Consider the following 27825-nt stretch of genomic DNA (forward strand, 5'->3'; position numbering starts at 1 on the left):
AAAAAGGTACAAATTACTATACAAAATGCAGTCCCGTCTCAAGAAAAACAAGGTTTGGAAAAGTTCGAGTTTAGGATATGAAACCTGTGTATTCTGAAGAGATCCCACTTTAAAGACTATGTATCAATACAGCAGCAGTGATTTTTCTTCACCGAGTTAATGAAAAATGCTTTCATGACAATTATGACTATCATTGCTTTTAATTTCGGCTGATACAAATATAACCTCCTAATAAAAGTTCCTGAATTGATTAAAAAAAATAAAAATCAAATTCAATATATATTCTTTCCCTTGAGGTTTTTGCCACAGAACTCTTCAAAATGAGAGAAGTATAGAAACTTCTTCTGAAGGAAATAAGCCTGGCAAGAGATTCACATTTCTAGTGGAAACATGCAGGCACGTTCTGATATGCCAAAGGAAGTGAGACGCATTTTTACTTTTAAAAACATGGGAAATCATATCGTATAGATGGAAAATTGAAAAGATCAGCTCTATCAGACCCTTAGCTACTGATCGAGTCAACTGGGAGATAATCACATCAACGTGTTTGGGTGCATGAGTTGTAAAAAGATGTCGATTCGTATGTTTCAGGTATGGATGGAATCTGATTCTACTGGCATTTCAGACTGGGTGATCACTGCAATATACCTTAAGTCGTATCTTTGGTGTATTTCTGATAAATGTATTTTATTTTATGTGGTGAAGACTAATGCAAGCCCCCTATGTTGTACCGTGACCTTTAAAAAGCTGATAGCTATTGATTTGAAAGCCAACCCAAAGAACAGGCATTAGGTCACAAAGAAATCTGACATCAATAAATCTACAGTAGTCGCACTGGAGAAGTGACAGCAATATGCTTTGAATTGAACACTGACACCTTTTACCAATGTAATGCTTTGGGATCATACAGTTACTCTTAAAAGAAGACTCTGTAAAAGTTTTCATCCTATTGCTAATCGAGGGGGGAAAAAAACCCCACAACAATCAGTTCAAAGTAATATGAAGAAACACTATTAAAGTATCCCAACTGTTTTTACATTCAATTTGAACCCATGTCTCCGATGAGGTGAAATATCCTGGTCTGAAATATGTATGGTCCACTAATCTAGCATGAAAAAAAAAAAGCCCAACTTTGTAAGTGTAGCCCATGAGTATATTGTATGATTAGTAGAAAACCTTTAGCAGACACAAAAAAAATGAGAGATGAAACTGCAGCAAGAGAGCATGGCAAACCTGAGAGATCTATTAGTGCATAAATCTGCTTCAAAACTAAAAAGATAGAAAGAGAGAGCTAACGAACTACAATAAAAGTTATGTCTTTAAAGCAGTAAGTTACAACAGGGTGGGAAATGTTTCATATGCACATATGCCTGCAAAGGGGTCACTATCTTTGTGAAAATAAAGAGCTGGTATTTTTCACAGCATCAGATTTTGGTAAAATGCCGTAAATTGTATTTTGGAGTATTATGCTTTTCCCACCCTGGCAGAGAATAAACATGAATTTAGAAGCACAGTAGAAGTGAAAAACAAAGAAGAGGAGAGAGAGAAAGCAGCAGAGAAAGACAGAAAAGGTGAATACAGAGCTACAGAAGTGTTTATTGAGCATGCTACAGAGGTAAGCAGAGTACACACAAAATGAAATTAAACCACCGTCAAACCTCCCAACTTTGTTAGAAAATTAATTTTTAATTGTGCCACTTTCAAACTAGACTGAATTTTACAATTCTAAAGATGTAAAAACTCAACTAATAGAAAATATACATGACCATTTGTTTTTTTTTTTCTCTCTCTACATAGATAACAGAATCTATGGATCTTGAAACTAAGTACATCAATTTCAAAAAGCATTGGTCATTGAAACAGAATCAAGGTAACAGTTCAGCCTGACAGAGAACTGCTTTCAAATGAACTGGATCTGTAGATTCTGAGCCATGTTTATAGTAAAGTCAGATCAATTTCTAAATACAAAATAGTTTGAAGAGATTTATTAAAACTGAATATTACAATGCAAGGTAAATTAAGACTAAAGGCACATAAACTTTGGTCCCACCTGGTTTGTCAGTTTGAGGAAACTGCCCCAAAATTTCCTGCCAGCTTCTGCAGCAAACTTTCTTCTTCATTGAAAAAATACATGCACCATTTCCTGAACTAGCTTGACCAGTCTGTACATGCTCAGAAATCCACAACCATATTCCATATCTTAATTACAAACTAAAGATGGCAATATATATTGAAATGCACGTAAGTCATGTCAACTTCAAAAAACATCTACGAAAAATATTCAGCCACAAACAAGACATTACTTAGTGCTGACATTTATATGATACATCCCACAAGAGTGTGTACAAAAAGGTTAAGATCCCACAATGCTTTTCACGCAGGGCTCAAAGTCACAGAAGTCACTTTTTGTCCTTTGAAGAAATTAATATTCCGTACCTTGTTAATTTTAACTAATGCCTACATTCAGAACTGAATCTAGACCAGAACGATGAAATACTAAAGGCCTTTTCCAAACAAATGAGCACAAAGCAAAAAAGTAGCAAATCAAATAACGTCCTTTTTACTCTTTCAGCCTAATGCATCTTATCCGATTAAAAAGAAAACTAAGTGACAAGCCAGCAGATAAAAGAAATCTATCAAGCAGGAGAAACAAAAGCTTAACCTTTTTACACACCCCTGCCAAAACATATTAAAATCGTCATGTAACAATGTGCCCCAGACAACCAAATTTGCTTTTTCACTAGTTATGCAATTCCAGCAGTACTAGTTCTCCTTTTTTAAGGCACGTACGTCAACTAAGTTGAAAACCTGTGGTATTAACTTGAAATCTTTTCAACAAAAAGATGGTTTATCAACAACAGCTGAACACCAGCAGTTAGTATCACTGCTTTGAAGGGTTTAAGTTTTTAAAACAATCAAGGAATGATAACAGCATGAGAAGAAAATAATTAAAAAAACCCCTAAAAACAAGAGAAGACAAACTCTGGTCCCCACTTTCCTGAACAGTCAATAGGTGACAACACCAAACAATGCAAGACACCCTCCTTTTCCAATCTGCCTTTTTAAATGGTTGACTTCGAGAAGGAAACTCTCAGATGGTGATTTTCTCCCAGATTGTAATTGTGAAGATCAATCAAAGCTTGAATAGCTTCTTCTACTGTTGACATCTGAAGAAGTGCCATCTTGTGATCTCTTCTGAAACAAAATAACGGCATTAGGAACTCGAACACAACAGGAGCTTCTCCTAATGTTTGCTTTTTCTTAAGGCACGCTGCAAGAACACGCTTAGATGGTCTTTTGGTAGAGCTACGTACAGGAAAGTTACTTACTGAAAGAATTTAAACGCTTTCACAGTGCCTCCAGTGTTAGCAAACAATGTGCGTAGATCCTCTTCTGCTACCGAGGGTCTACAGACAGAAAGGAAACGAGCATAAGGAAGAGATTCTTAGTCAGTTCGGTGTGTTGTGGTTCACATTAACACAACTGGCTGACTGAGAGCCAACACTTACGGAATATTGGACAGATGAAGTGTTGCAGAAGGAGGGAATATATTTTGGAAGTTTTTTGAACCAGGTTTCTTGAAGCGATGCAGAGGTGAATTACCAAAATCCTTTGTCAGCCCTTGGTCATCAAGTCCCTCTCGAGGTAGTTGTACTGTCTGATGTTTAGAAAGGGTAACCCGAATAATCTTGCCGTACATTTTTTGTCCATTAAGATGGCTCATGGCTGAAAAAGACAGGTTTACTCAGTTCAGTGTGACTTTACAACAGCTTGTGGTACCTCGCCCAAGCAACCGAGACCACCACCCAAGCAAATCAAAGGGTCAATGAGCTAAAAGGCAGGAATCGATTCCAGCTCTGCAGAATCTGCATGAATATTTCATTTTACTTAAAGACCATCACATGCGATTAAGCTGTTGAATTCATTTAGGCTATTGTGCAGACCTTCTGGAATACAAGTGCATGCAGTAAGACTCTGGATTTTGGGGATAACCAGGATACAAGACAAACTGACAAATGTGAACATGCTCAGTTCACCTCATTTTACACAGTGTTCATTTCAAGCACTTAAGACTAACGGGAATAGAAATGGAAAACTAATCTTACCCAGCTGTGACTGGTTTCCATCAGCCATCTGTATAAGAGCACTATCTTTCTTATTGTATAAAATCTTCACACGCTGCACATCACCATAAACACCTTTTCAAAGTCAAAGGTAACCCAAAAGAAAAAGTTCATTTTAAAGCCAGTCACCTAAGTAATACATTTTGACATATCAATGGAACATTCAGACAGCAACGAGATCACTCGCTCAAACTCAACGCTCTCACAAATGAATAAAGGAGATAAAGATTTCTGAATAGTGACTTTTGAAAAGAATCATTTCTGATAAACCCTCAAAGCTATGCGAATGATATTAAATTAAAGACCATGCAAAATATATTAGCATGCATTAAAAGAAAATAAATAAATCAATCAATCTGTGTTCTATGGAGAGTTTTCAACAGCAAAAGAAAAATAGCCAAAAGATTTACTATTCAACTTTAAGCCAAAGTGCTAGCTACAAATAAGAATTAAGGTGAAACAAAAAAAAAATAGAAAACCAACCAAACAAGAAACCAAAAATCAAACCAATAATAAAAGTATAGTGCTAACAATAACATACCGAAGAGGGTAAACAGACTTTGGGGCGTAACCATCTTTAGAAGGAGAGAAGAGCAAGCAGCGTAAGACAAGAAGAGAGAAGAGTCGAGGAAGAGCGGAGATGAACAGATCATCCATAACGAAGGGTGGTTCCCGCAGAATGGTGAGGTGGTCATGGATCATGGTTTCAAGGCGGTTAATTGGGGCAAGTTGGTCCGAGGAACATTTTGTTCAAGCACAGAAGCATGAACATAGGGAATGAAGACAGGGAATGGAGACAAAAGACGAGGAGAAGGGTAAGACAGGGAAGGGGATGGGAGTTGGGGGAAAGACAAGGAAAAGGGAAGTTGAACACAAAGGGAAAAGGATGAAATGGGGAAGGGGATACAGCAATGCAGAAGAAAAAAAATAAGGAAGTGGGGAACAAAAACAAAATAAAATATAGGTCAGTACATAGGAAATGCAGGAATTTGGTCAGAAAATGGTTGGTTTATGTACTGTACAAGAAAAACTGAGTAAAATGTAGTCACCCAAGACAAATATGGGTAAAGTACATTCATATCAAGAGTCAACTACAGCATTTCATCTCAACATGAAAATAAATAAAAAGAGCATGCAATAGAACTTTTCAACTTGGAACTTGAACTGCGTAAGCATGGCTGGCTATGAAATGCAGGCAAAACCTCTTTCCAAACGGCACTCTGACCAAAAACATCTTCACATGCAAGACTGGATGACAAAATAGCACCAGATGATAAAAAAAACTTCATGATTTACAGTGACAGAGGCCAGTTAAAAATGGAACAGCTAGACTGATACAAACTTCCCACATTTCATACCAGCTTTCACAGCCATCAAAAGAAATGTAAAAGGACAGTCAAAATGCAAAACTAAATCAAACCCCTGGAGATTTCAGAGTTAGCAAGAAAGATACAGTTAAGGTGAAAATGCTTTGCCACCAGTTTTTTCGTCTTATTGTTATTTTTTTAAAGACAAACGAGTTACTGCAAAGGAAACAATTACTAAGAGAGACTGGAAGAGTGGCCCGTCAAGATCTTTGGGAGAACCTTCAAAGAAAAACGTGTTAGAGTAGTTCACATAAATTAAAGACCTTCAAAGGTGAGCTCCAAGCATGGAATGGAACAGCAAACCATTAAGAGAAACGAAACAGAAAAATCGAGTTTAGGGGATTATAATTGCAAAAGAAAGCAGAGGTGTAAAAAAGAAGAGCTTTCAATTCCAAGGTCAAACATGCAGTAGTTACCACATTGTTCTTAGAAAAAATAGGTAGCCGACTATCAAAGGACATTTTAAGTTGTTAGCTACCTGGAAAAACAAAAGAAGGGCTTTCAAATTAACTTGGGGAGGGGATTACTAAAGAAAACCAGCAAAAATACTTTTGAGCTTAAAACCCAAATGTAAGAGGCCAAATGCAAAGAAATCATAAAACAGGGACAAATGAAGGGTGACTAAAGAGGGCAAAAGAAGTAGTAAAGTGGTTTCACTGACCTCTTCATTTAAATTGCTAACCAGGAGAACTGTATTGCCACCAGCGGAAACTCCAGGCATTCCCACCCGGCCGGCAGCAGCAGCTGCAGCTGCAGCAGCAGCATTGGGAATAGCCAAAGGACTCAGAGCTCCTGGAACAGCTGCAACAGGAAGCCCTAATTTTAAAATAAAGCATATTTTACGAAACACACACAAGTCATTTTGTATAGAAAAGTCCCTCTATCAGCACACGTGCTGCAGACAACACTCTACTCAGCAGACCATTCGCTGTCAACGTCCTCCAAAGGCTTGAGGAAGGGGTTGCTAAATTCACAGCAAGAAGCAAAGTGAAAATTCTTTCTTATTCAGATCAAGTCTTCAAAGAATTGAGGAGGTATAAAAAGTACTTTCTTTTCAAACAAACATTCTATGTACCAGAACTGTTTCTCCTGTATAGAATCACAGAATGGTTTGGGTTGGAAAGGACCTTAAAGATCATCCAGTTCCAACCCCCTGCCACAGGCAGGGACACCTCACACTAGAGCAGGTTGCTCCAAGCCCCTGTGTCCAACCTGGCCTTGAACACTGCCAGGGATGGGGCAGCCACAGCTTCTCTGGGCACCCTGTGCCAGCGCCTCAGCACCCTCACAGGGAAGAGCTTCTGCCTTAGATCTAACCTGAACTTCCCCTGGTTCAGTTGAAACCATCACCCCTTGTCCTATCACTACAGTCTCTGATGAAGAGTCCCTCTCCAGCATCCTTGTAGCCCCCTTCAGACACTGGAAGCTGCTCTGAGGTCTCCACGCAGCTTCTCTTCTCCAAGCTGAACAGCCCCAATGTTCTCAGCCTGTCTTCATACTCTAAAATGTATTCAGCCTGTACTCTAAAATGCTTAAAGTTTCTAGTTATCACAATGGTCTAAAGTAAATATTGACAAATCAGTAAGAGTAAACGCTAATTGTGCTCTCTGCATCATTACATCCTTATTTTCCATCACCCTTTGAAAGGCATTCCTCATAGAATCCTAGACTGGTTAGGGTTGGAAAGGACCTTAAGATCATCCAGTTCCAACCCCCTGCCATGGGCAGGGACACCTCACTTCAACTTGATGCTTCAAACTCAATCTGTAACACTGGAGCTGGTCCTATGAAAAGGCCTACATGTCTCTCAGAACCTCTGCATAACTGAGGTGAGGAGGCAACGTTCTCAATTCAAGATTCTAGGCAGCACCACTGATTATACTTTGTGGCTTCTGTAATCCAATTCCCTGAAGAAGCACGTTACCCTTAGGCTAAACCTTCAGCTGTGCTTTTAGTTTCCCTCTTCCAAGGAAACATGGATTGTGTAGGGAGCTGACGGTTTTGCCTGGTCAAGTCACTGGGGTACTAGGCGACTGTGCTACTCCTAGGATCAGTGGAAGGTTCTTGTCACCTATATGCCTCATCTATAGTTTATACAGGAACAGCTTTTATAGTATTTGATCCACATTTTATTTGCACATTTTACAGAGTTCAGTAAAAAAGACACTGGCTTAACAAAATATGTAAAAGAAGAAATCTAAGTTGAGTATTTTACTGTCTTTTAGTGCAATCATATTCTCAGAACATCCACGGGCGCAGAAGGGGAGCAGTGAGCAAGGTTACAATTTAGGCAAGATTTCCATCGTCAGTCCAATCTGTTCGTGAAAAGGGTTGCACAAATGCCCCCTCAAAGGGAACAGGACATCCATCACTACTCTGTAATAGTGCTTACTTACTGATCAAGCATTGGAAAGTATTTTGTGGTTATTTCCTGTCAAGGCACATACAAAAAAACCCCACTACTAAGTGTTCTAAGAAGGGAAATTAAAGATACAGAATGTCTTCTAATAAAGTTTAGAAGATTCAAAATTGTTAGTATGCAGGGGTCGAACCAGAGGAATAGAAAGTTATCAGTAATGACAATCCCACTCATCTCTCACGCGACAAGAGAAAGGGAAAATCTCCCTGAATCAAAGGCAACAAACACCATCTTTTATTGCATTAGATGTGGTATTTGTGGGACTGACTGGAATACCTAAAAGGAACAAAAGTCCATTATCTTCTCTTGCTCCCTTCCATCCTATAAAAACTCAGCAGATTTGAGACCGTATTAGATGGTCTATGTAAACAACAGCCAGTTATATTAAATGGGCAATAAAGTAACATATAATCTGCATCACAAAATCCACTCGGTTTGAAAGACCTTTAAAGCTCATCCAGTCCAACCATTGCCCACCACTGCCAAGGCCACCACTAACCCATGGCACTGAGGGCCTCGGCTACACAGTGTGTGAATGCTTGCAGGGCCGGTGACTCCAGCACTGCCCTGGGCAGCCTGTTCCAATGCCTGAGCACCCTCTGGGGAGGAAAGCACTCCTCCCAGGTATACTACTGTGTGAGCATCCACTACGAGGGCTGTGCTAGGTCCTCCAGCAGAGAAGGCAGAAGTAATGCTAAGAGTCAAGAGACAGGATATGAAATTAGATGGACCACTGTTACGCAGTTTTGTTTCTCAAAATGTACTTGGTGTCAAAGTGTAATACTATATACTTAACGTATATTAATAGCAACATAAAAATATAACATAAATATGATGCATGTTTTGCTCTTGGGCTAAAGCTGAAGAATATAGCGTTACTTTTACAAAAAAACAATTACTAAAGGATGCAGTTAAATAAAGTACCCCTGTACTAGACCAGGTTGCTCAATGCCCCATCCAATCTGGCCTTGAACACTGAACTGGAAGTTTATTCCCCAAATCAGATTGTAATACACAGGGAAACCTGTGAATGTCAAATTAAAGCCCTCAAACAATTTTATAACAATCCAGTTCTGCTCTAAAAAAATCGTTTTGGAAATGTCCTTTTGAGTGCTTTGTATTGTATATGCTGACTGTCACGTTCAGTTACACTCAGCTCCTGTGGAGGTCACGCAGACAGAAATGTGAAGAATGACAGTAAGGAGTGACAGATGTCCACCTGAAGGGAAACAGCTTATTTTACACCAGGTCAACAGCAATCATTTAGGTATTAGAAAATGACAAAATAGCAGAGCACTTCCAATCTTCCAGTGTGTGTATGCACCTTTCCCTAACTTTAGAAGCTTTCAGCCAGTCCAGCATTTATAGGAATAAATGAATCTGAAGATGACTAGTGAAGTCTTTATGGCTCTTTCCACAGCTGAGCAGAAGAAAGCTGACAAAGATTAATTCAACACCATTCACACAATTGTTATTCTTTGAAATAGATAATTTAATAAGAATCTTAAGAAGGGGCATTAGTGGAAAGCACCCAGAAAGCAAGCCAGCAATGACAGCAAGGGATAAACCAATGGGAGCGCTAACCACAGCAACCTATTTCCAGCTGTAATATCTAACTCCAATTTAGATATCTAAGTATTATTACATATTAGTAGTTAAAACCTTGAGCCATTCTTACGATAATCTTTTTTGTTTGTTGCAGTTCAGCATAATACAGTTGCTGTTTATTCACAGGTTTTTTCTGTCAGATTTCCTAACTTTTTGGAAACCAGCCCGTTCTAGTTTCTCCCTCTTTTAAAAGACTCATTGAAAAGATGTCCAATTCTCAGTCTCGAAGATTTCTGACACTATTTTATCACAGCTGAGGATGTAGTAGACGAATGAGTAACGATGCATGTGGGCTAGGACCATGGATAACGTTTCTAACTGATCCTATAGCACAGAGACCTCATTTCTTGGAAAGGTCAGACAAATTACAAACCTACAGCAAACTCCGTTCTTGTTCTCTGATTTGCCATTCTGATTTAAGCAAGTCAAAAATAGTTAATAAATAAATACAAGAACAACTTGGTTTATGATTACTAGTTAGCACGCAACTAGATTTGAGGACTTATTTGAAACTACTTTACCACGTTAGCTTCTTTGTGAATGTGATCAAATGGTATCACATAGCTTGGTCAGTAGCTTTATCTTGGCTTTGAACAATTACGGATAACATGGTTGTGCTTTTTCTGGGTATTAATGAAAACATACAACTATTGTACATCTTTTTCCTAGCTTTCTGAGGTCTTTTTCCTCAAGGAAGCTTAAACACAGCATGTCACATTATTTATTCCCATTTGGTGCATCTTCTTGCATGACTTCTGAAATGCACATTAGTAATGACAGTTTAATCAGAGGCAAATTAAAGCTAGACTAAAAATCTATGATGAACTTCTGTGTGAAAACCATAGGCACCAGGAGTAGTCATCTTAATGCAGGAGTGCATAACTGTGACTGAGAACTGGATTTAATCCCTAGACTTGGTATGAAGCTTTTTTGTGGCTTTATGTCAAGGAACCACCAGCTTTTTGTACCTGTTAATGGCCTGCTTCTTATGCTGAGCCTAAATGGGTTTGGAGGAGATAGTAAGTTCTTTTCAAGTCCCTGCGTAACAGTTTTGGAAGCTGTAAGTGTTCCTACACTGCATCATAAAGTTCCATTTCCTGAAGCAAAGGGTTAATTCCATCCAGAAGGAAACAGAGATATGTAATGGTTTAGTATTAATGCAGATTTAAACACCAAGACCCACATTCTGTCACTAAAACTCAGCTTGCAAAATCGTATTAAACCTAAACCTCACTTCTGACATACAGATTACAGCAGAGAGTTAAAAAGCCAACAAAAAAAAGCATCTAATGTACAACTATCCAGCATATAATAGCATAACATAAGCAAAAGCCAGAACTGAGTCCTCACCACATTTTCTGTTAATGATCTCATTATATACATATAAGAGCACAGGTACAGCAAGGATTTTAACAAGAATGCCACAGGTTCCATTTAGGGTATTCTTTTTGAGCATGCAAAAGAACCTGAAGAGCATCACACGAAGCTCAAAACGGAGCTCCACTCTTTCATGGAGAAACATGCCCTTTGGGAGCCATCTGTGAATAGGGCAGAGCAGACACTGACTGAGTACCCTCTGAAGGTATCGTTAGTGACATTACAGAGCTCGCAATTCTAAAGCAAATAAAAGGAAATAAAATATTCAAAGCAAGAAGCAGGAGGAAGGTCACTGCTATCATTCTGCCATATTTCACACATCGCAGTTTGCCAACCTCCATATTATAACTGAGTGTTCTCAACCTTCTCCTTTTGAGTCTCTGAATAAAAACGCAGCTATAAATTGCAGGCGCAAGTGTCCATTGAAGCTTTTGAGGGTTTCTTCTATCCTTTGCCCTTTCTTATTTATGTCACTTCTATTTTGTGCCTTTTTGCACAGTAAGGAGCCCAGACTGAGAACCATGTTTTCCATATTCAAACAAGCACCATTCCCATTTTGACAACTCAAAGCTCACCCAACTGGCCATGAGCAGCGTTAGAAAATGGATCCAGCTCCCTTAAGTCTCTTTCCAAACAATGAATGCTTTTATGGAGGGAGAAAGTAATGTAGCAACCATATTATAGTATCTGCACTACTCATCAAAATAAACATGACTGACTCCACTGCAACTTACTCATGTCGTCTACCTTTGATTTTCCTGCTGCTTGGAAAAACAGTGCATTTAAAGAGGTGCATTTAAGCTAATATGACTGTAGCCCCATGTCTGAATTCTACTTATTACGTGCTGACCAAAGAATTACTAACTGCCTCCAGGGCAATTCTATAGCACTCATCCCTATGGTGTCACACTTACAAATACTCATCCACCTGCCCTATCAACCCGTGAAAAGAGAGATTTCAATACTTAAACAATAGGAAGTTAAAAGAGAAAACAAGGAAATAAACTTCAGCAGTGGGTTCTTCAGACTTTGGATTCTTACAGTATTTTTACTTCCCCAAACTCCTGCTGTAGCTAGAAGTGATACAGTGCTTTGCAAGTCAGACTGGAGGATGTGAAGTCGAGCATTCCAAAATTTGTGGGAGGTGGGAGTATGTGGAATTTACAACTCCATAGGAAATGTATCCTTCAAGTGATCTGATTTTAGAAAAGGGCAGATATAGCACAGCGTTCAGTAGCCTTAACTACAATATTCACCCTTTTCCTGGGCTCACAGCATTCACAAAGTGCCTTCTAACTTCTCTAAACACAAAGAGCTGCATTAGCTCAGACTTACTTCAAGCTGACCCATCCTGTACCAAAACCAAGGCATGAAATCTATGTTGCTCTGAAGTTTTCTTTAGAAGAAAAATGGGAATTGATGAAAGAAGAAAATATGAGAAAAGACTAAGTGGGAGGAACAATGATCACAACAGAATAAATCAGGTTTTCTAAAAGTCAGCAGATTATGCCCGAGTACTATTCCATTTTGAAGAATAGCATCTTGACAGAAGTAGGAGTGAAACTTAGGCAACAACTTGTGATAAATTAAAACCACAAATTACAACTCTCTCCCAAAGCATGCATTCATTAGTTTGCTAAGAGTCAAAAATACATTTATCTCTCTCTTTCTCAGAGCCTTTCACCTACTACTTCTGATGAACTCGAAACCTGACAGGACATTAGTACTCATGTACCACAGCACCAGAAGTGAAACTACAGATTCCTTTTCTTTTTTTAAGCAGAGAGCATAATCTTCCCTCATTGAAGGAAACCAACAAAATGTTCTTTTCATAATATGATACTACAAATAAGCATTAGCATGAATGAAACATGCAAATCATGTTGTCTCTTACAAACTTGGGTGGGAAGGTGGGCAACGTGGCCAGGAGAGGCTGACAGGAATATATGAGAGAGGGGAGGACATATTTGGGAACAAAAGTAGAACTAACTTGAGTTTTCCATCCACTTTGTGGATTTCTCCTTTTCCCCTGCATTCTCTCATTCATTTCTGCAAGATGTCTAAAGACAATGTAACTGTGTTACTACAATTCAGCTCAAAATAGAGAGTGAACACTGAATGGGCCTTTGGACACTACTACAGCCTAAGATCTCTAATTGTCAGAAGAAGAACCAACAGCCATTTCCATCAAGTGACTTTGCAATCCAAAAGAACAAGGCAAGAATCATACCTAGAAGAGAGGTCTCCTTTGCAAATGCTGCAGCAATAGCTGGGTCCAGCGCTGGCTGTCCATCACCAGATGGAAGATCAGGACGAGTGTAGTCCCTGCTTTTATCGTTGTTGTACTTGACATTCAAATTCACCAGTTTGGAAAAATCAATCCGTAGGGTACAGCAAGCATTATAAATATTTTGACCATCTAAGGCCTGGAAAAGGGAGTCAAGTTACTTAAAATAAGACACAATACAGGTTGGTTGCACATTTATGTTTTAAACAAGGTCAGTGTATACATATACATCCATCTGAAAACCAGTTCAGCTTAAAACGTATTCATTAACCTCTCTTAACATGATTCCAGGAAGCCTGATGTTTCCTTCTTTTCTCTAGAAGCTGTTCATGCACCAAAGTGGCAATGCAGTCCAACTGAAAAGTTAAGTCTGTTCAATATAAGTTCATTCACCTGCATTCCACGGTGTAACTTTAATACAGACATAATGCCAAATAAATTGCTCAAAGGAAAAAGGAAAAGCAAAAATGACACGAGTGCTCTTTTAGATGGAAAGCTGACCTGAGGGAAAAAAACCCTAAAAAATCTAGACTTAAATACCATGTTAGACAACCACCTGATAGGCAAGAATACTTACATTGTTCCTGCATGTTTTCCTTCTCCCCTTCAATATAATTAGTGACAAAATTAACAGAAAAACAACTTTAGCTGCTAACCTAATGTTATACCAATAGTCTGAGAATAATGTTGGTAACACACTCGTGTTTTCAGTCTCTCATGCTCTACCAGTGAGAAGGGGCACAAGAAGCACAGCCGAGACACCCGACCCAAAGCAGCTAAAGGGATATTCCATACTACAGCACATCATGCTGGGATATAAACTTACCATTTCCTAGCACAAATTGGGCTCTTAAGGATTCAAGATGCCTGAAAAGCCTGAATGCAATAATCACGGATAACTGCCCTGAAGCTGAATATCTTACCTGGAGGTGTCCTTGCTTTCCACTCCAGCAACGACTACCTGAAGTTCCTACTACAGATGTTAGGGCAATGTAGTCTAGCAGAGATCTTTTGTAGACTGCTACCGGTGCAGAGCACCCTGAAGCTGTCACTCACATCAACAGGAAAGAAGACAACCTGAATGTAGAGTCAAACCTCAGCAGAATCTCTGTAGAGGTACTCTGAATCACCTATAGGCCAACTAGAACAGAAACTCTCCATTTCGAACTCTGTTGGGCCAAGATGACTGCCATGCACTACATACACGTCTCAGTTAATCCTCCAGAGATGAGGCATTAGTAACTGTCAATATTTTTCTACAGGATTCCAGATTCCTGCTATTCAAACTTAAAAATATTCAAGTTTGCTGGTTATGCTGAAGGTATTGACCATTTACTACGAAAATGAGCTATTTTTGATGCTTAAGAGTATCTCCTCATGCATACAGACATCTACAGGACATCACCTTTTGCTTCATTAGAAGTACAGTAGTTCAAAGTGCTCTACTACTGCACATACTCAGTACCTTCTCCAACCCATGGCTAGGCTGCTGCATTGCACAGAACCTGAGCTTTGTCACCTTCACCTTTACTGTACTAATCCAATCTGAGGGTGCTGATGAAACACAAATTAGTGCAGCCATCATCTACCTCAACAGGAAATGAGCTTCTCAATACAGCAAGTGAGGCAGCAGTGCAATTCTCCACTGTTTGCTCATTCAGATAGCAAAAGTGGTCCCACAGAGGCTTGGTATTGTACATTCCTGTCAGTGTCACTGGCTTCTGAGAACCTTCAAATGAATAGCATCTCTCCTTGGTACTTCCAGCCCTTCCAAATTGCTCTTCAACTTCCCTAATAAGTCTTCAATTTCCATTAAGGCCACATTCTGATTTCCCCATTATCTTCTATAGTAACAACTGATGGAAAAGAAATTGAAAACTTCTTTCCTCTTTTAGTATGCTTTTCATTTTGAACTCCTGCAACTGAAATTGTGGCCACCACATCCTCTTGTTTCTACTCTATTTCCAGATATATTTAAACCAGAAGGGTTTTTCCTATCATCTGACTCTTTTTTAAGTACTTTTCTTCTGGTGGCACTTTGTGTTCGACCATAGTAGCTCAACCCTAAGAACTGTACTTATTTTATTCTATTAGCTTGGGAGGATAGGAGGAAAATTAAACCTTCCCTCTAGTTTGGCATTCTTCAATACTTGCAATGGGTATTACCCTTAGCATTTTGCCTATTTATGTATAGATTGGTTAAAATATGAAACTATAAACTGAAGACCATTTCAATTTGTCACCAAGATGGGCTCCAAGATCACTCTGACAATGACTGTACCTGCAGGAGTCACTTACTCAATGAGTTTAGTCATTCACCCATGAGCTACCAGTAGTAAACAGCTACCCTAATCAAAACATGAAGAACTGGAGCAACAAATACATACAGTAACCCATGACCTAGTATCAGTTTGTCAGAAGTCAACAACAGCAAGGGAGATCCTTAGGTTCCTTCCATACTTTCTCATACCTCATCCTTTGTTATTCTGTTACTTCCTTATAATATATTCCTAGAATTACACTGATTCATTCTCAGATCACTACAGGCCATTGTACAGACGTCATCTTTCCATTAAATCTTCTGATAATACATTTAAGACTCAAAAAAGGTAAAGAAATGTATCACTTAATGTCCTATTTTGCTTTAGAAAGGCACTTTAAAAGCAGCATTAACATATTACTGACAAAATAACTTCCCAAGCACAAATCAAGCCTGAATTACAACATTCTGCAACAAACACATGAGCAACCGTTTATAAAGTATTTCAAATAGGAACCTCAATGACTTCAGTTGCTTTCTGCAGCAATTGTAGGTTAAAGATCTTTTCTGCACTATTTTAAACCTAGTTCAAACCTGAAAGGCGTATCCCACCTTGTATCTCACAGCGACATCCTTGCATCTTCCTCTACTCAAACACCATCTAATATTTGACACTATTCATCTCTGAAAAGAATATCCCCAATTTAAATTATACTCCAAATACACAAGTATTTCCGCACTGCTTTGCAGGAGTAGATTATCTTAAATTAGATCATTGTAAATCAAGTTGTAAATCATCTTTATTCCTGTAACTTTATTCTGGCTGACTTTACTCTTCTCAACAGCACGAAAACTTCCTCTCTGGTTTTTGAAAACCTCTTTATCTTTTGTGATTCCTGTCTTGACCACCTTTTTAAAGTATTTTTTTTAATCAATAACCAGTGATTTCATTTGGTGATGAGGATAAAAATGACCATCCTCCACTGTGAAGGTCTTGATTTCGATATAATCTACTTACAAGAACAGAAAACTAAGCCTGTTTTTTCTTTCCTCTACTAAGAAAAACTCATTGCCAACTTAGTCTGAGGTGCAAGCTTTTCACTTTTGCTTCAAGTTCTCAGCTATTCTGTCATCTATGGGCAGTAAGAACTTTCTGTGCTGCCAAGCAACACCGAACCAGCATACCAACTTGAATCAGCCTCCCACAAATCCGGCCTCTACGGGAAGGCTGGAAAACATAAACTGATTCCATTTTAGCTCTTGAAAATCAATATAACAAAAAAAATCCAGCCTCCCCCTTTGGTTCAACTTTTCTGTTGCCACAGATTCATTCAATTATTTCATCCAACTAATTCCAAACAACTGGTGTAGATTATGTGCTGTTGCTCTGTCATAATTTATCCATAGGCTCTCTCCTGTTATAATGAATAAAACCAGTTACCTGTTCTTGCCTTTCTTACCCAGGATGGGAGAGTTTCATAGAATCACAGACTGGTTTGGGTTGGAAAGAACCTTAAGATCATCCAGTTCCAACCCCGTGCCACAGGGAGGGATGCCTCCATTAAAACACTCACCTGTCACTCATCCAAAGCTGCTTCATAGTCTGATCCCATGAGTCTGATCCCATACACTCTCTGTTCTGGGCATTTATGGTTATAATGAAGTCTAGGTAATTTCTTTTAGGATACTATAATTAAATACTTTTACAAATCTATATCCAATCCACAAATCACATCTTTGTTTTGATGGTAAGAAAGGATCTACCAACAATAATTCGCTCTACATTAGGGACTGGAGCGACAGGACAAGGGGTGATGGGTTCAAACTGAAACAGGGGAAGTTCAGGTTGGATCTAAGGCAGAAGCTCTCCCCTGTGAGGGTGCTGAGGCGCTGGCACAGGGTGCCCAGAGAAGCTGTGGCTGCCCCATCCCTGGCAGTGTTCAAGGCCAGGTTGGACACAGGGGCTTGGAGCAACCTGCTCTAGTGTGAGGTGTCCCTGCCCATGGCAGGGGGTTGGAACTGGATGATCTTAAGGTCCTTTCCAACCCAAACCATTCTGTGATTCTATCTTACAGAATTTCCTGCTTAGAGTGAATTAATTCTGCACCAACATCACAGTACTTCTACACAGATTTCTACTGCTTGTTGACATCTGCACCAAGGCACTCTGGCATATATGTGAAGTCTTATTAAAATATTTGGTCATAATTATAGATGTATACAAATCTTTAGACATAGAATCCTTAAACATAGTATCTTCAAACACTGATTTTATGCAATATTAATATCATACCTGCCAACTATTTTTTCATCTCAAAGAATTCACAAAGTACTAAAGTCATCAGGGAAGGTTACATTAGCATTTTACGAACATTTAGAGTACAGGAAGGTCTCCAGCCTTAAAAGAAAACTCTACTTACTAGTTTTGCTTGCTGTGCATTTACTGGATCACCATACTGCAGTAAAGCTTGAAACTGGTTATTCTTTGTGAATGTGATTATCTTCAATACAGCACCAAATTTAGAGAATATCTGCCAAAAAACACGGTAAAATTTTACACACAAATTCCTCCCAAATGAGAGCTCGAGTTCAAAAGAAATTGGGCTTACCTGATGAAGAACATCCAGGGTTACTGGATAGTACATATTGTCAATGATTATTCTAAGTACTGGACTCTGAGCTGGAGTCACTGCACTCTCACTAACAGTGGTCCCACTAATGGGAGCATTTGTTGCCTGCACAGCTGTCACTGCCTGAAGAACAGCTTGGGCCCGCTTCAAAACAAAAGAGACAAGACAACAAGACAGCTTGGTTAATATTGCAAGATGAGAGCTAGAAATTAATTAGCGATATTCGTATCGTTAACTCCCGAAACAGAAAACTGGCCACTGATTTAAACCTCAGAGCTACAGACAGAACACAATGTAAGTGCAATGCAGTCCGACTCTGTGAGAAGAGACAAATGAGAACATCAATTAACCCTTGTGTCACAGTAAAGAGGGGCTTCAAATGGCACCAGTGTCAATCAATCCTACTTCTACTAGTAAGGATGAAGTAAGTGAGGATTTTGTAGGTTTCAAGATTCTTTATTGTTCTTTCCTTTCGAGCAAACCAAAACCCACCAAAAAACCTATAGAAACCAAAAGTATTGAACCTGTTTTCCAGGAGATTCTATGACACTTCACATTTCCCTGCCATTTTAGAACGCTGATAGGAAGGGCTAACGCTAAGCTAACGCTTCCAAACTTCTCAGCTTTAACACAGTGGAATCATACACAAGGCTGACAAATGTCAGGAAGTAGTATCCCCAGAGAGGTAAAACAAACTGGTGTTTGTTATCCACCCTCTTTCAGAAAAAACAAAATCCTCTTCATGTGTGGGGATTTTGGGGTCTTTAAACACAAGCAGGGGTTTAGAAATCCAAAAGGTAACCACATGATGACAGCACAAAACCACACAGCTATGTCACTACTTCCACTGCCCAAACTGACAGGATCAGAAAGATGTCTTTTCCTGAGAAAGAAAAAGTGCAGGAAAAAGGGGTTCCATTTAATACTTTCATTGCAGGAGCCTTACGAAGCAAAATGATACAGAACAGAGAGACAGGTGAGCATGCCAGGTAAAAGTAATAACCGCCATATGAACACATACCGCGTATTTTAAAGGTATTAGAGCTACGACACGATTTCATAGCTTACAACTTACATGATAATCCTCATACTGAAAGGAATCAATGAGTAAGGAAAGTGGGGGGGGGGGGGGGGAACAAAACAAAAAACACAAAGACCTGGTGAACACTAGTTGGGAAAACAAGATTTACCTCCACATTTAACAGTACTGCAACTGTAAAAACAGCTTTTGGTAACAACCATGTTCTTTTTCTCCCTAATGTATGAAATATGTAACTTTCAAGCTGGCCGGATATTGGGCCAAGTTGCATAATTATTTCCTACTCCTTCTGTAAGCACAGGAGAAGCACATGGGAATTAAAACTCACTCCTTCAAGTGACTGGAAAGGGCTAGACTGTATAATCAAAAGAACCAACATCTGTGAAGTCAGTTTTAACATCTGACCCTTGTTAGCACTACCCATTTATGCTTATACATCATATTTCATTCCACTAAAGTTAATGTGAATACACGAAGGAATACATGACAACATCACCATGTAAGGATAAAATCTATATGATATTTCTTTCTTTCTAAATGTAGTATTTCTTCCTTTCCAAATGTTGCAGTGTCTGTGCAGAAAGACTAAACCCGTAATGATTAAAGAGAATTACAGAGGTCACTGTCATCTCGATTCCTCAGTCCAGATACCAGACAAAACAAGGTAAGAAATGGTTGGTTTAAAGGAGTTTAAATGCTCCTCTGTGTTTTGATGTCTCACAGGAAAAGGATTTACATGGAATTAAGAGCTGAGAGAAAACAGATTCAAAATGGACCATTTAAGTTTTCTTCAGAGCCAACTCATCCCGAGCACAGAACTAAAAACAGTCCTGGAAGCTGCTATTATTGAGGAATTCAGAATAAAACAGCTTAATGGAACTTTGCCTACTTTCATTATGTTTAAAAGTTTTTTTTAATCTTCTTTATAACTAAGACACTTGCACTCCTCTTCATATTTTTTATCTTATCTTTCCAGTTCCATGGACTAAATCCCAACTTCTTTAGATCTTCCTGCTTGAACATCCAGAAACAAAGACAATTTCAAATCCAAAAGAAGACTACAAGCAACATCTGCATCACCTTTATTTTTCCTTACAGAAAAAAGAATAGCCAACCACCTTGTGTTGTATAGAATGCCTTGGAGATACTAGTAACAGAATACTTACTGCCAAGTACCTATTTCTATTATTTAGCTTGAAATTAAAGAAATAGAGACCTGGAATGCTGGGAATATGTTCAAATTGGGTATTAATGTGTATTAAAAGCTGTTGAAAAGTGAGCCCATCCTCTACATTGAGAAGGTGGACACATGGAGTACAAAAAGAGTTTTAGCCCAGAAGCCAGAGGACAATGCAAGGGAAAGCTTCTTAAAGGACTATGTCCATCCATAGATGTGCAGACAGAATTCATCCTCTATTCTCTTTTTTCTAGGTAAATGAAGGTATTTGTTTTTCTTTATCACTGACATTTTGGGGAACAAAAAAAAAAAATCTCAGTTTTTAAAAAGTACCTTTAGCAGCCAAACTATCACAAGATTCTGAGGAACTGAAACGTTTAGAAGCATCAACAGGAAAATCAATACTATACTTAATCTGAACCAAGACGTCCTTGAACACATTACTATTGTTTCTAAAGGCAGCAGCTATCATAGAATTCCAGACTGGTTTGGGTTGGACAGAACCTTAAGATCATCCAGTTCCAACCCCCTGCCATGGGCAGGGACACCTTCCACTAGAGCAGGTTGCTCCAAGCCCCTGTGTCCAACCTGGCCTTGAACACTGCCAGGGATGGGGCAGCCACAGCTTCTCTGGGCACCCTGTGCCAGCGCCTCAGCACCCTCACAGGGAAGAGCTTCTGCCTTAGATCTAACCTGAACTTCCCCTGGTTCAGTTTGAACCCATCACCCCTTGTCCTGTCGCTCCAGTCCCTGATGCAGAGTCCCTCTCCAGCATCCTTGTAGCCCCCTTCAGACCCTGGAAGCTGCTCTGAGGTCTCCACGCAGCTTCTCTTCATTTCACTATCTACGTGCCTTACCCAAGACAGGACACTTACACTGTCTTTTTTAACATCTTAAAGAAAACATATTAACCTTAAATTAATCATCTGACTTGTGGTAAGATGATGTCTCTTTTCTCCCCCAATAATTTGTATGAAATGGTCACTGCCGTGGTTTAGGTTTTTGCTAATCTTCCTGTTCTATTAAAAACAGACTTATCACAGACTCCCAGAATCATCACGGTTGGAAGGGACCTCCGGAGATCACTTAGTCTAACCCCCCCATATGTAATGATCTTTATTGTGAAATAGGTTCTGCAGAAGCAAGAGGAAAACATTTTGCTTTTATTATGCATATTTGTCTCTCCAGTCATCAAGTTATTGTTCTCCAGGAACAGCAGATGACATAAGCTGAGGTTACCAGTGCTACCAGAGCAATCGTTCAAAGCACCAAAACATAGGCATTGGCATTAGGCATCACCAGGGAAATTCAACTTGGAATTAGAATCTCAGGTGTCAGAATTAGAAAGTTCATTTTTTCATCCTATAGCCTAAATCAGGATGAAAACTTGTCTTAAGGAAAATTTTAAAGTGAAAAGACACTTTGGAATCTTTTTCTTTTTACATTCATGAGCCATTAAGCAAATTCACACGATCCCAGGCTGGTTTGGGTTGGAAAAGACCTTAAGATCATCCAGTTCCAACCCCCTGCCACGGGCAGGGACACCTTCCACTAGAGCAGGTTGCTCCAAGCCCCTGTGTCCAACCTGGCCTTGAACACTGCCAGGGATGGGGCAGCCACAGCTTCTCTGGGAAAAGTCTGTGCCAGCGCCTCAGCACCCTCACAGGGAAGAGCTTCTGCCTCAGAGCTCATCTCAATCTCCCCTCTGGCAGGTTAAAGCCATTCCCTTTGGCCTGTCCCTACAGGCCCTTGTCGAAAGTCCCTCTCCAGATTTCATCCTAATGGAAAGATCACACAGAAAGCCAATCCCCTTCAATGTCACAAGACAGAATGATCATAGAGAAGACTACAGTAGCATTAGAATGTGGACAAAACTAACTGACCAGAACATATGCCACATAAGCCAAGAATACATGCTAAGCCTCATCTTCTGCCTGCATTTGCAATGGTACAGAACAGTAAATATACCTGGTTAAGTGTGTTATCAGTCTTCAGTTCTTTATGATTGGAATACTGGATATAGATAAGTTGGTTCCGAAGATGAGGCGTCACAGCAGAGTAGTAATTCACCATAGTGATAGCTGCTTCTTCTGTGGCAAGTTCCAAAAATGCCTGTGATCAAACAGTTAATTTTCAGTATTTACAAGGCAGATAACAGTCATATTAGCAGCATACATAAAACACTTAAAGCATTTGACAACACATTGTAACAAATACCAGTCTTCAGATGTCATTTGTTACATACCAAGTTTATTCATCTCCAAAAATTCACCTCTGAAGATGAAGGGACTATTTCTCTTACAGTTAACTTTTTGCTGTATGCAGTTCCACCATACCCTGTTCCCCCCCATAATTTACTAAAAGACACTCTAAATTCATAAAAAGAAAAAACTAAGGCTTTTTGGTTTTAATACTTACTGTTCTATGACTTATCTCAAGAGCATTTTAACAGCCTATTTTGACATTACACAGAAAGCATACTAAAAAATGGAAAGCAACAAGTTACCTGATTTTTCCCTTTCAGCATCAGGATGTTGGTCACCTTACCAAAAGGTAAACCTAAAGCAATAACTTCTGTTTCTGTCACTTCCCCAGGCAGTTTCCTGATATGAAGAACACGAGAAGGAGCCCCATCCATTTTATCGTCCCCTTTGAATTTCTTGGTGTCATTACCATTTGCTGAAAGACAGAGTCAGACTAGATTTGAAAAGTTGACTGATAAAATGGTTTGCATTATAAATATCACTTTGAAGTAAGCCACCTTTTAGTTGGGTCTAAATAAAAGGCAAGGCTTCAGAATAAATTCTGAAGAGACAGATGTTATAGCTTCAGAAAAGGTGTGTTCAAGACTAACTCAAATCCTTTTCAGCTCTCAGTGAAGTATCTCATGTAATACCATGCAAGAGTATTAATGATGACTCAGAAAGGCTTGCATAAGAACTCTAAATTCTATTAAAGAAACCCAAAACAATTAGAGATTACCCAGAATTTTGTTTTTCTGGACAAAAATGGTGGTGAATAATTACTAGAAGAGCTTCTAAAGGGAAGTTTTAAGGATTGTTTGCACTAAGGAACCAGACACAGAAAGTAGAGAAGTATCAAAGCAAGACAGGAAGCGTTATTCATGCTGAGAAGGATCACACCGGAGAAAGGGGATGACCCAGAGGACTGATATTGCAAACATCTGATGAAATCCTGAGCCTCGGAATTTAAGGACCAAGAGCAAAACTATCCATTATGAACTACAAGCTCTCTGACAGAAAAAACCCAACTAATAAACATGAGGCAGCCAACACAGGGGAAGGGGGTGTGGGAAGAGCCAGACCAGATTTTCCTAGCAGAAGCAGGGAAGCATTAACATCATTGTACAAAGCACCTTAGAGGTATTATTAGGAATGCTGTCCAGAATTCTTGGACAAAATTCCAGCTGGAGTTCCTAGCCAGTTGGATGGAAGAAGTCTTGCTTTGGAAAGAAGGCCAGTAATACAACCACTGCCTAAAAATATGTCAGTGGAATAACCATTAGAGTCAAGAGCTAAAGAACAACACTGTCCCAAGATAGATGGATATTAATGAATTTAATCAATGCTGGAAATCAGAACACAATTACATATGAGAGAAGCAAGTGTTAAGACTTCCCTTTTTCCACTTCTGGCTATAAAACATGTAAGCCAGTGCATGAGCTACTCAACCTCTGATTACAGGTTAGAAGAGCACTCAAATAGCTCCATATATTTCCAAAACAACCCACACCAACTGTGACTAGGAGAAAAAGATTTGTCATTATTAGGGTTCAAATTCTGGGGTTGAGAGCTTCTACCAAAGAGGATTAATAAAGAAAGAAAGAAATAGTACAGGACTACTTTGATTTACTCACTAAAAAAGCAGAAACAACAAAGGGGGGAAGGGGAGAAATCAATAGGAAGCATTTACGGGTGTTAAATCCTTGTAAGAAAGTTGATGGCTGCAATTTGCAGAGAGAAGTGAATGAAGAAGTCTTCAGTTCTCACTCAGCTATAACTACAGAATGTCGTTCTGAATTGGTGCCAGGAAAAGTCATTTCTACCTAATCTCGTTCCCTGTGTAAAAATACTGCATTCATTTCTGACTGACTTGAGTATAGAAAGAATTCAAGTTCTTAACTCCGTTTGTCTAAGCCAACCCAACTTACTCTAGATTAAAAACACACAACGAAATGGACTCATTTTTACAAGTCAAGAACATCCACACTCCAGATGTGGATATGAAAAGCCAAACCAGGTATGACATTTAAGTACCTTTTCAAGGCAATTAGGAAGATTGGCAAGCTCGGGGTCTCTGACTAAACCTGTGAACATATGTCTTACTTTTTCAAGAATAAAGTCATTCTCCATACTTCCATTAAAGGAATTAATGGGAGAAGGATACATCTATACATTAGGAACTGTTTCCACCACTCCCTTCTAGCTTTTTCTAACAGCTAAACCTCTAATTTGAATGTTTCTACCTTCTGCTTCAGCTATCTTTAGATTTAGCTAAATGTAAATTCAAGCTATTCTCTTAGTTAAAACCAGTATGCCTTAGAGGCAGGTCATCCCTTCACTCCTCTCCCCCCTCAAAAAAATTGATTCCAGAACTGAGCTTTTTAAAAAGTCCTTGCACTGCAGAACACTTTCTAAGTCTTTTCCAACTTCCAATGGCAGCCAAAACAACCCAAACCTAACTACATGGGAAAGGGTCAAAATCCAGCTAGCAGTTACCTCCAACTGCCAATGCTAGAAGGGGTCAAATCCATGCAAGAGTATGTATTTTATGTTGGTCTGCTGCACAGAAGGACAAATTGTGATGGAACACAGAAGAAAATGTCAAAAACCACAGTGTGAAGTAGGATCTGAAGTCCACTGTCAGTCTACCCAAGGCTCTAACCTCTATCCCTTTGGTAAACATGGTGAGACTGTGGGCTTCCAAGTAGCAAAATTACACAATAGAGCACTTAATCCTCAAAGACAGAAAACATCCTTTTCTTTTTCACCTGAGGCTCATCACACAACAGTCTTCCCTAGTTCTCAATTTAAATCTCTGCCAAAAAACTAGAAGAATACATTGCAAAGTTTGTCAGGCTTAACAATGTATTAGAGGCAACACATTACAAACAAACTTGCAAAGAACAAAAGAGTTACAGTGATACTGGAACTAGATTTCCAATGCCTGTCATACTTCAGCTTTCTAAATAACCTGAATTCATACAGGTTTCAAAAGCTAAATATGAAACGTTAACAATGAGAAATGAGAAAGTGAAAAATCAAGGCTTTAAACTAAAAGATTCTCTGAAACTGGTAAGAAACCTCTGTTTTTACTACGTCACCAGAAAAGTATGTACCATGAGATCAGTTCTTACGGAGCTGTATTATCTTTTGTGTGGTTTTCAACATATCATTTTGACAGATTAACTTTTCCACAGCATAAGGTCCAGGAATTTGAGGGGGGTTTTGTTCAACTACAGCTTGTATTTGGATTAGGCTTTAGGTAATCCCAGTGTTACTAATAAAAGCATCCCTAGCCAGATAGAATCACTCCAATATATGTATTTGCAAAGAAATGTTCCTTTAATAATTATTGTATTACCTGAATAACTGGTTTTATCATTTGCATTTCACACAGTTCTTGAACTTTCATTGCCTCGAGGGGATGATGAAGGGGGAAACCTCAGTCCTGGGGTAAAGGTTGGACTTGATGATCTTAAAGGTCTTTCCCAACGTAGCTGATTCTGTAAGAACTACTACTACTGAGGAATTGCTCCTAAACTGTAAGATTATTGGCAAGGAGCTATTCCATCAGGTAAATCTGGCTTCCACCAGACCTGAAAAGCCTGATCCAATTCAAACCTCTTGCTGTTAACACTTTTAACAAATACAAAGAAGGACTGAAGAACATAATGCTTACAATATCCATATTAGGGGAATAAATAAAAATCCCTGTGAGAACAGCATGACCGAAACACAGTGTTAGTCTTAGTTCATTTATTAAGTTACAGCCTTAAATATAGAGTTAAAAATTAAAATAATAAAATCAGAAATCTAACCCTGAATCACAGAATCATTTAGGTCAGAAAAGACCTTTAAGATCGAGTCCAACCATAAACCTAACACTGCCAAGTCCACCACTAAACCATGTCCCCAAGCACCACACTTACACATCTTTTAAACACCTCCAGGGATGATTATAGCCAGTTCAGACTGGCAAAGAACCCCAAAACGAAACCAAACCTGTTCTGTAACAGCCACTGCACTGAGGTAAACCCTCTTTGGCTCTGCACCAAAGAGAAGAAAAATCCAGGTTCCACAGGACATCAGTTGTCTATTTCTAACAAAATCTCCTCTGTACTAATGATGTTCAAAGCATTATTCTCCTACCTAAATAGGATATTCCACTCTAAGCATAACTGATATCTAAGCCACATCCCTGCTGCACAGAGTTCCTTCAATTTAGCAGAAATCAAGGTTTGAAAGTAGAATGCTTAGGAGTTGACAAAGCCTATAAATGGCCATTATCTACACAGCTTTGGTCCTTGGCTTTTTTTGTTAGAAACTCCTATTTTATTAAACACAGAAACCTATCCAAATAAGCAATAAACTGAAGTGGAATGTACACAAGGCATACTCTAAGTCTGCGGCACTCAATTGTTCAAGCTATGAAGATTCAATGCAGAAACTCTGATCTTAAAAGTTCAGCCTAACTCCTGGCAAACAGTGAGTAACTTACTTCCTGCTGGTAACTACTTTCAAAAACACGCTGAAGCAAGATTTCACCCAAAAAGAGTTTCTCTTTGCACACAATTTATGTATTTCTTGAAAAATAGTATAAAAAATCCTCGAAAGTGTTCTGTGGCCAAAAATACATCATTAACCTTGAAACTATATAATGCCTTTTAGATGTGGGATTTTTCTTTACAATAACCTTCTTTCATGTTCAAAAACGTCTTAATATAGTAATATAACGATGCAGATACGTGCAAAGATTTTGCATCCAGTAAAAAGTTGTTTTCACCTACTATTTCCTGGAAATAAAGGGAAAATATGTTAAAAATTCATCACAAGGTGCTGATTCTAAGCCCCTGTTTCTCTGCATTAGTGAAATCATTGACTACTAAACATGCATTTTGCAGGAGTCAATCTCTGTTTCACAAGTGTCAGTCCAGACCAACAACCAACTAGAAACTCAAATGTAAATACTTAAAGCTTTCCAAAACATTTATTTCATCCTTTCATTTCAGTTTATACATTAAAGACAAGAAGCTTACTAGTAGTATTAGTCATTGTTGTGGCTAATGTAGAAAGTACTTCTTGTTTCACATTAGCTAAATATATGAAATGTGATGTTACCAACAAGGGGAACGTAAGACATATCCATACAGGAAATATCTGACCAAGAGAAAAGCAATGGAATTATAGAATCATAGACTCATAGAATGGTTTGGGTTGGAAAGGACCTCAAGATCATCCAGTTCCAACCCCCTGCCATGGGCAGGGACACCTTCCACTAGAGCAGGTTGCTCCAA

General features: G+C 38.9%; 1 protein-coding gene across 7 annotated transcripts in view; it reads right to left on the reverse strand.

Annotated features, from left to right (window-relative positions):
- Positions 1-1454: 1454 nt before the first annotated feature.
- PTBP2 (polypyrimidine tract binding protein 2) overlaps positions 1455-27825 on the reverse strand; it is a 46552-nt gene continuing 20181 nt past the window's right edge. For 2 of the 7 annotated variants that reach the window (XM_030493827.1, XM_030493831.1), the window contains 11 exons: positions 22795-22967; positions 22257-22400; positions 18052-18216; positions 17863-17973; positions 13126-13321; positions 6153-6292; positions 4666-4699; positions 4107-4199; positions 3510-3726; positions 3330-3407; positions 1455-3195 (listed from right to left, as the gene is read on the reverse strand). In XM_030493827.1, coding sequence (XP_030349687.1) covers positions 3063-3195; positions 3330-3407; positions 3510-3726; positions 4107-4199; positions 4666-4699; positions 6153-6292; positions 13126-13321; positions 17863-17973; positions 18052-18216; positions 22257-22400; positions 22795-22967 — 1484 coding nt within the window. In that variant the 3' untranslated portion in view covers positions 1455-3062. Of the gene's footprint in view, positions 3196-3329; positions 3408-3509; positions 3727-4106; positions 4200-4665; positions 4700-6152; positions 6308-13125; positions 13322-17862; positions 17974-18051; positions 18217-22256; positions 22401-22794; positions 22968-23049; positions 24429-27825 lie in introns of those variants that run through there. The other 5 variants (XM_030493825.1, XM_030493829.1, XM_030493830.1 and 2 more) reach the window with 4 other exon arrangements.

Source organism: Strigops habroptila, chromosome 8 (genome assembly GCF_004027225.2).
Source record: "Strigops habroptila isolate Jane chromosome 8, bStrHab1.2.pri, whole genome shotgun sequence".
In the NCBI taxonomy this organism is placed as follows: Eukaryota; Metazoa; Chordata; class Aves; order Psittaciformes; family Psittacidae; genus Strigops; species Strigops habroptila.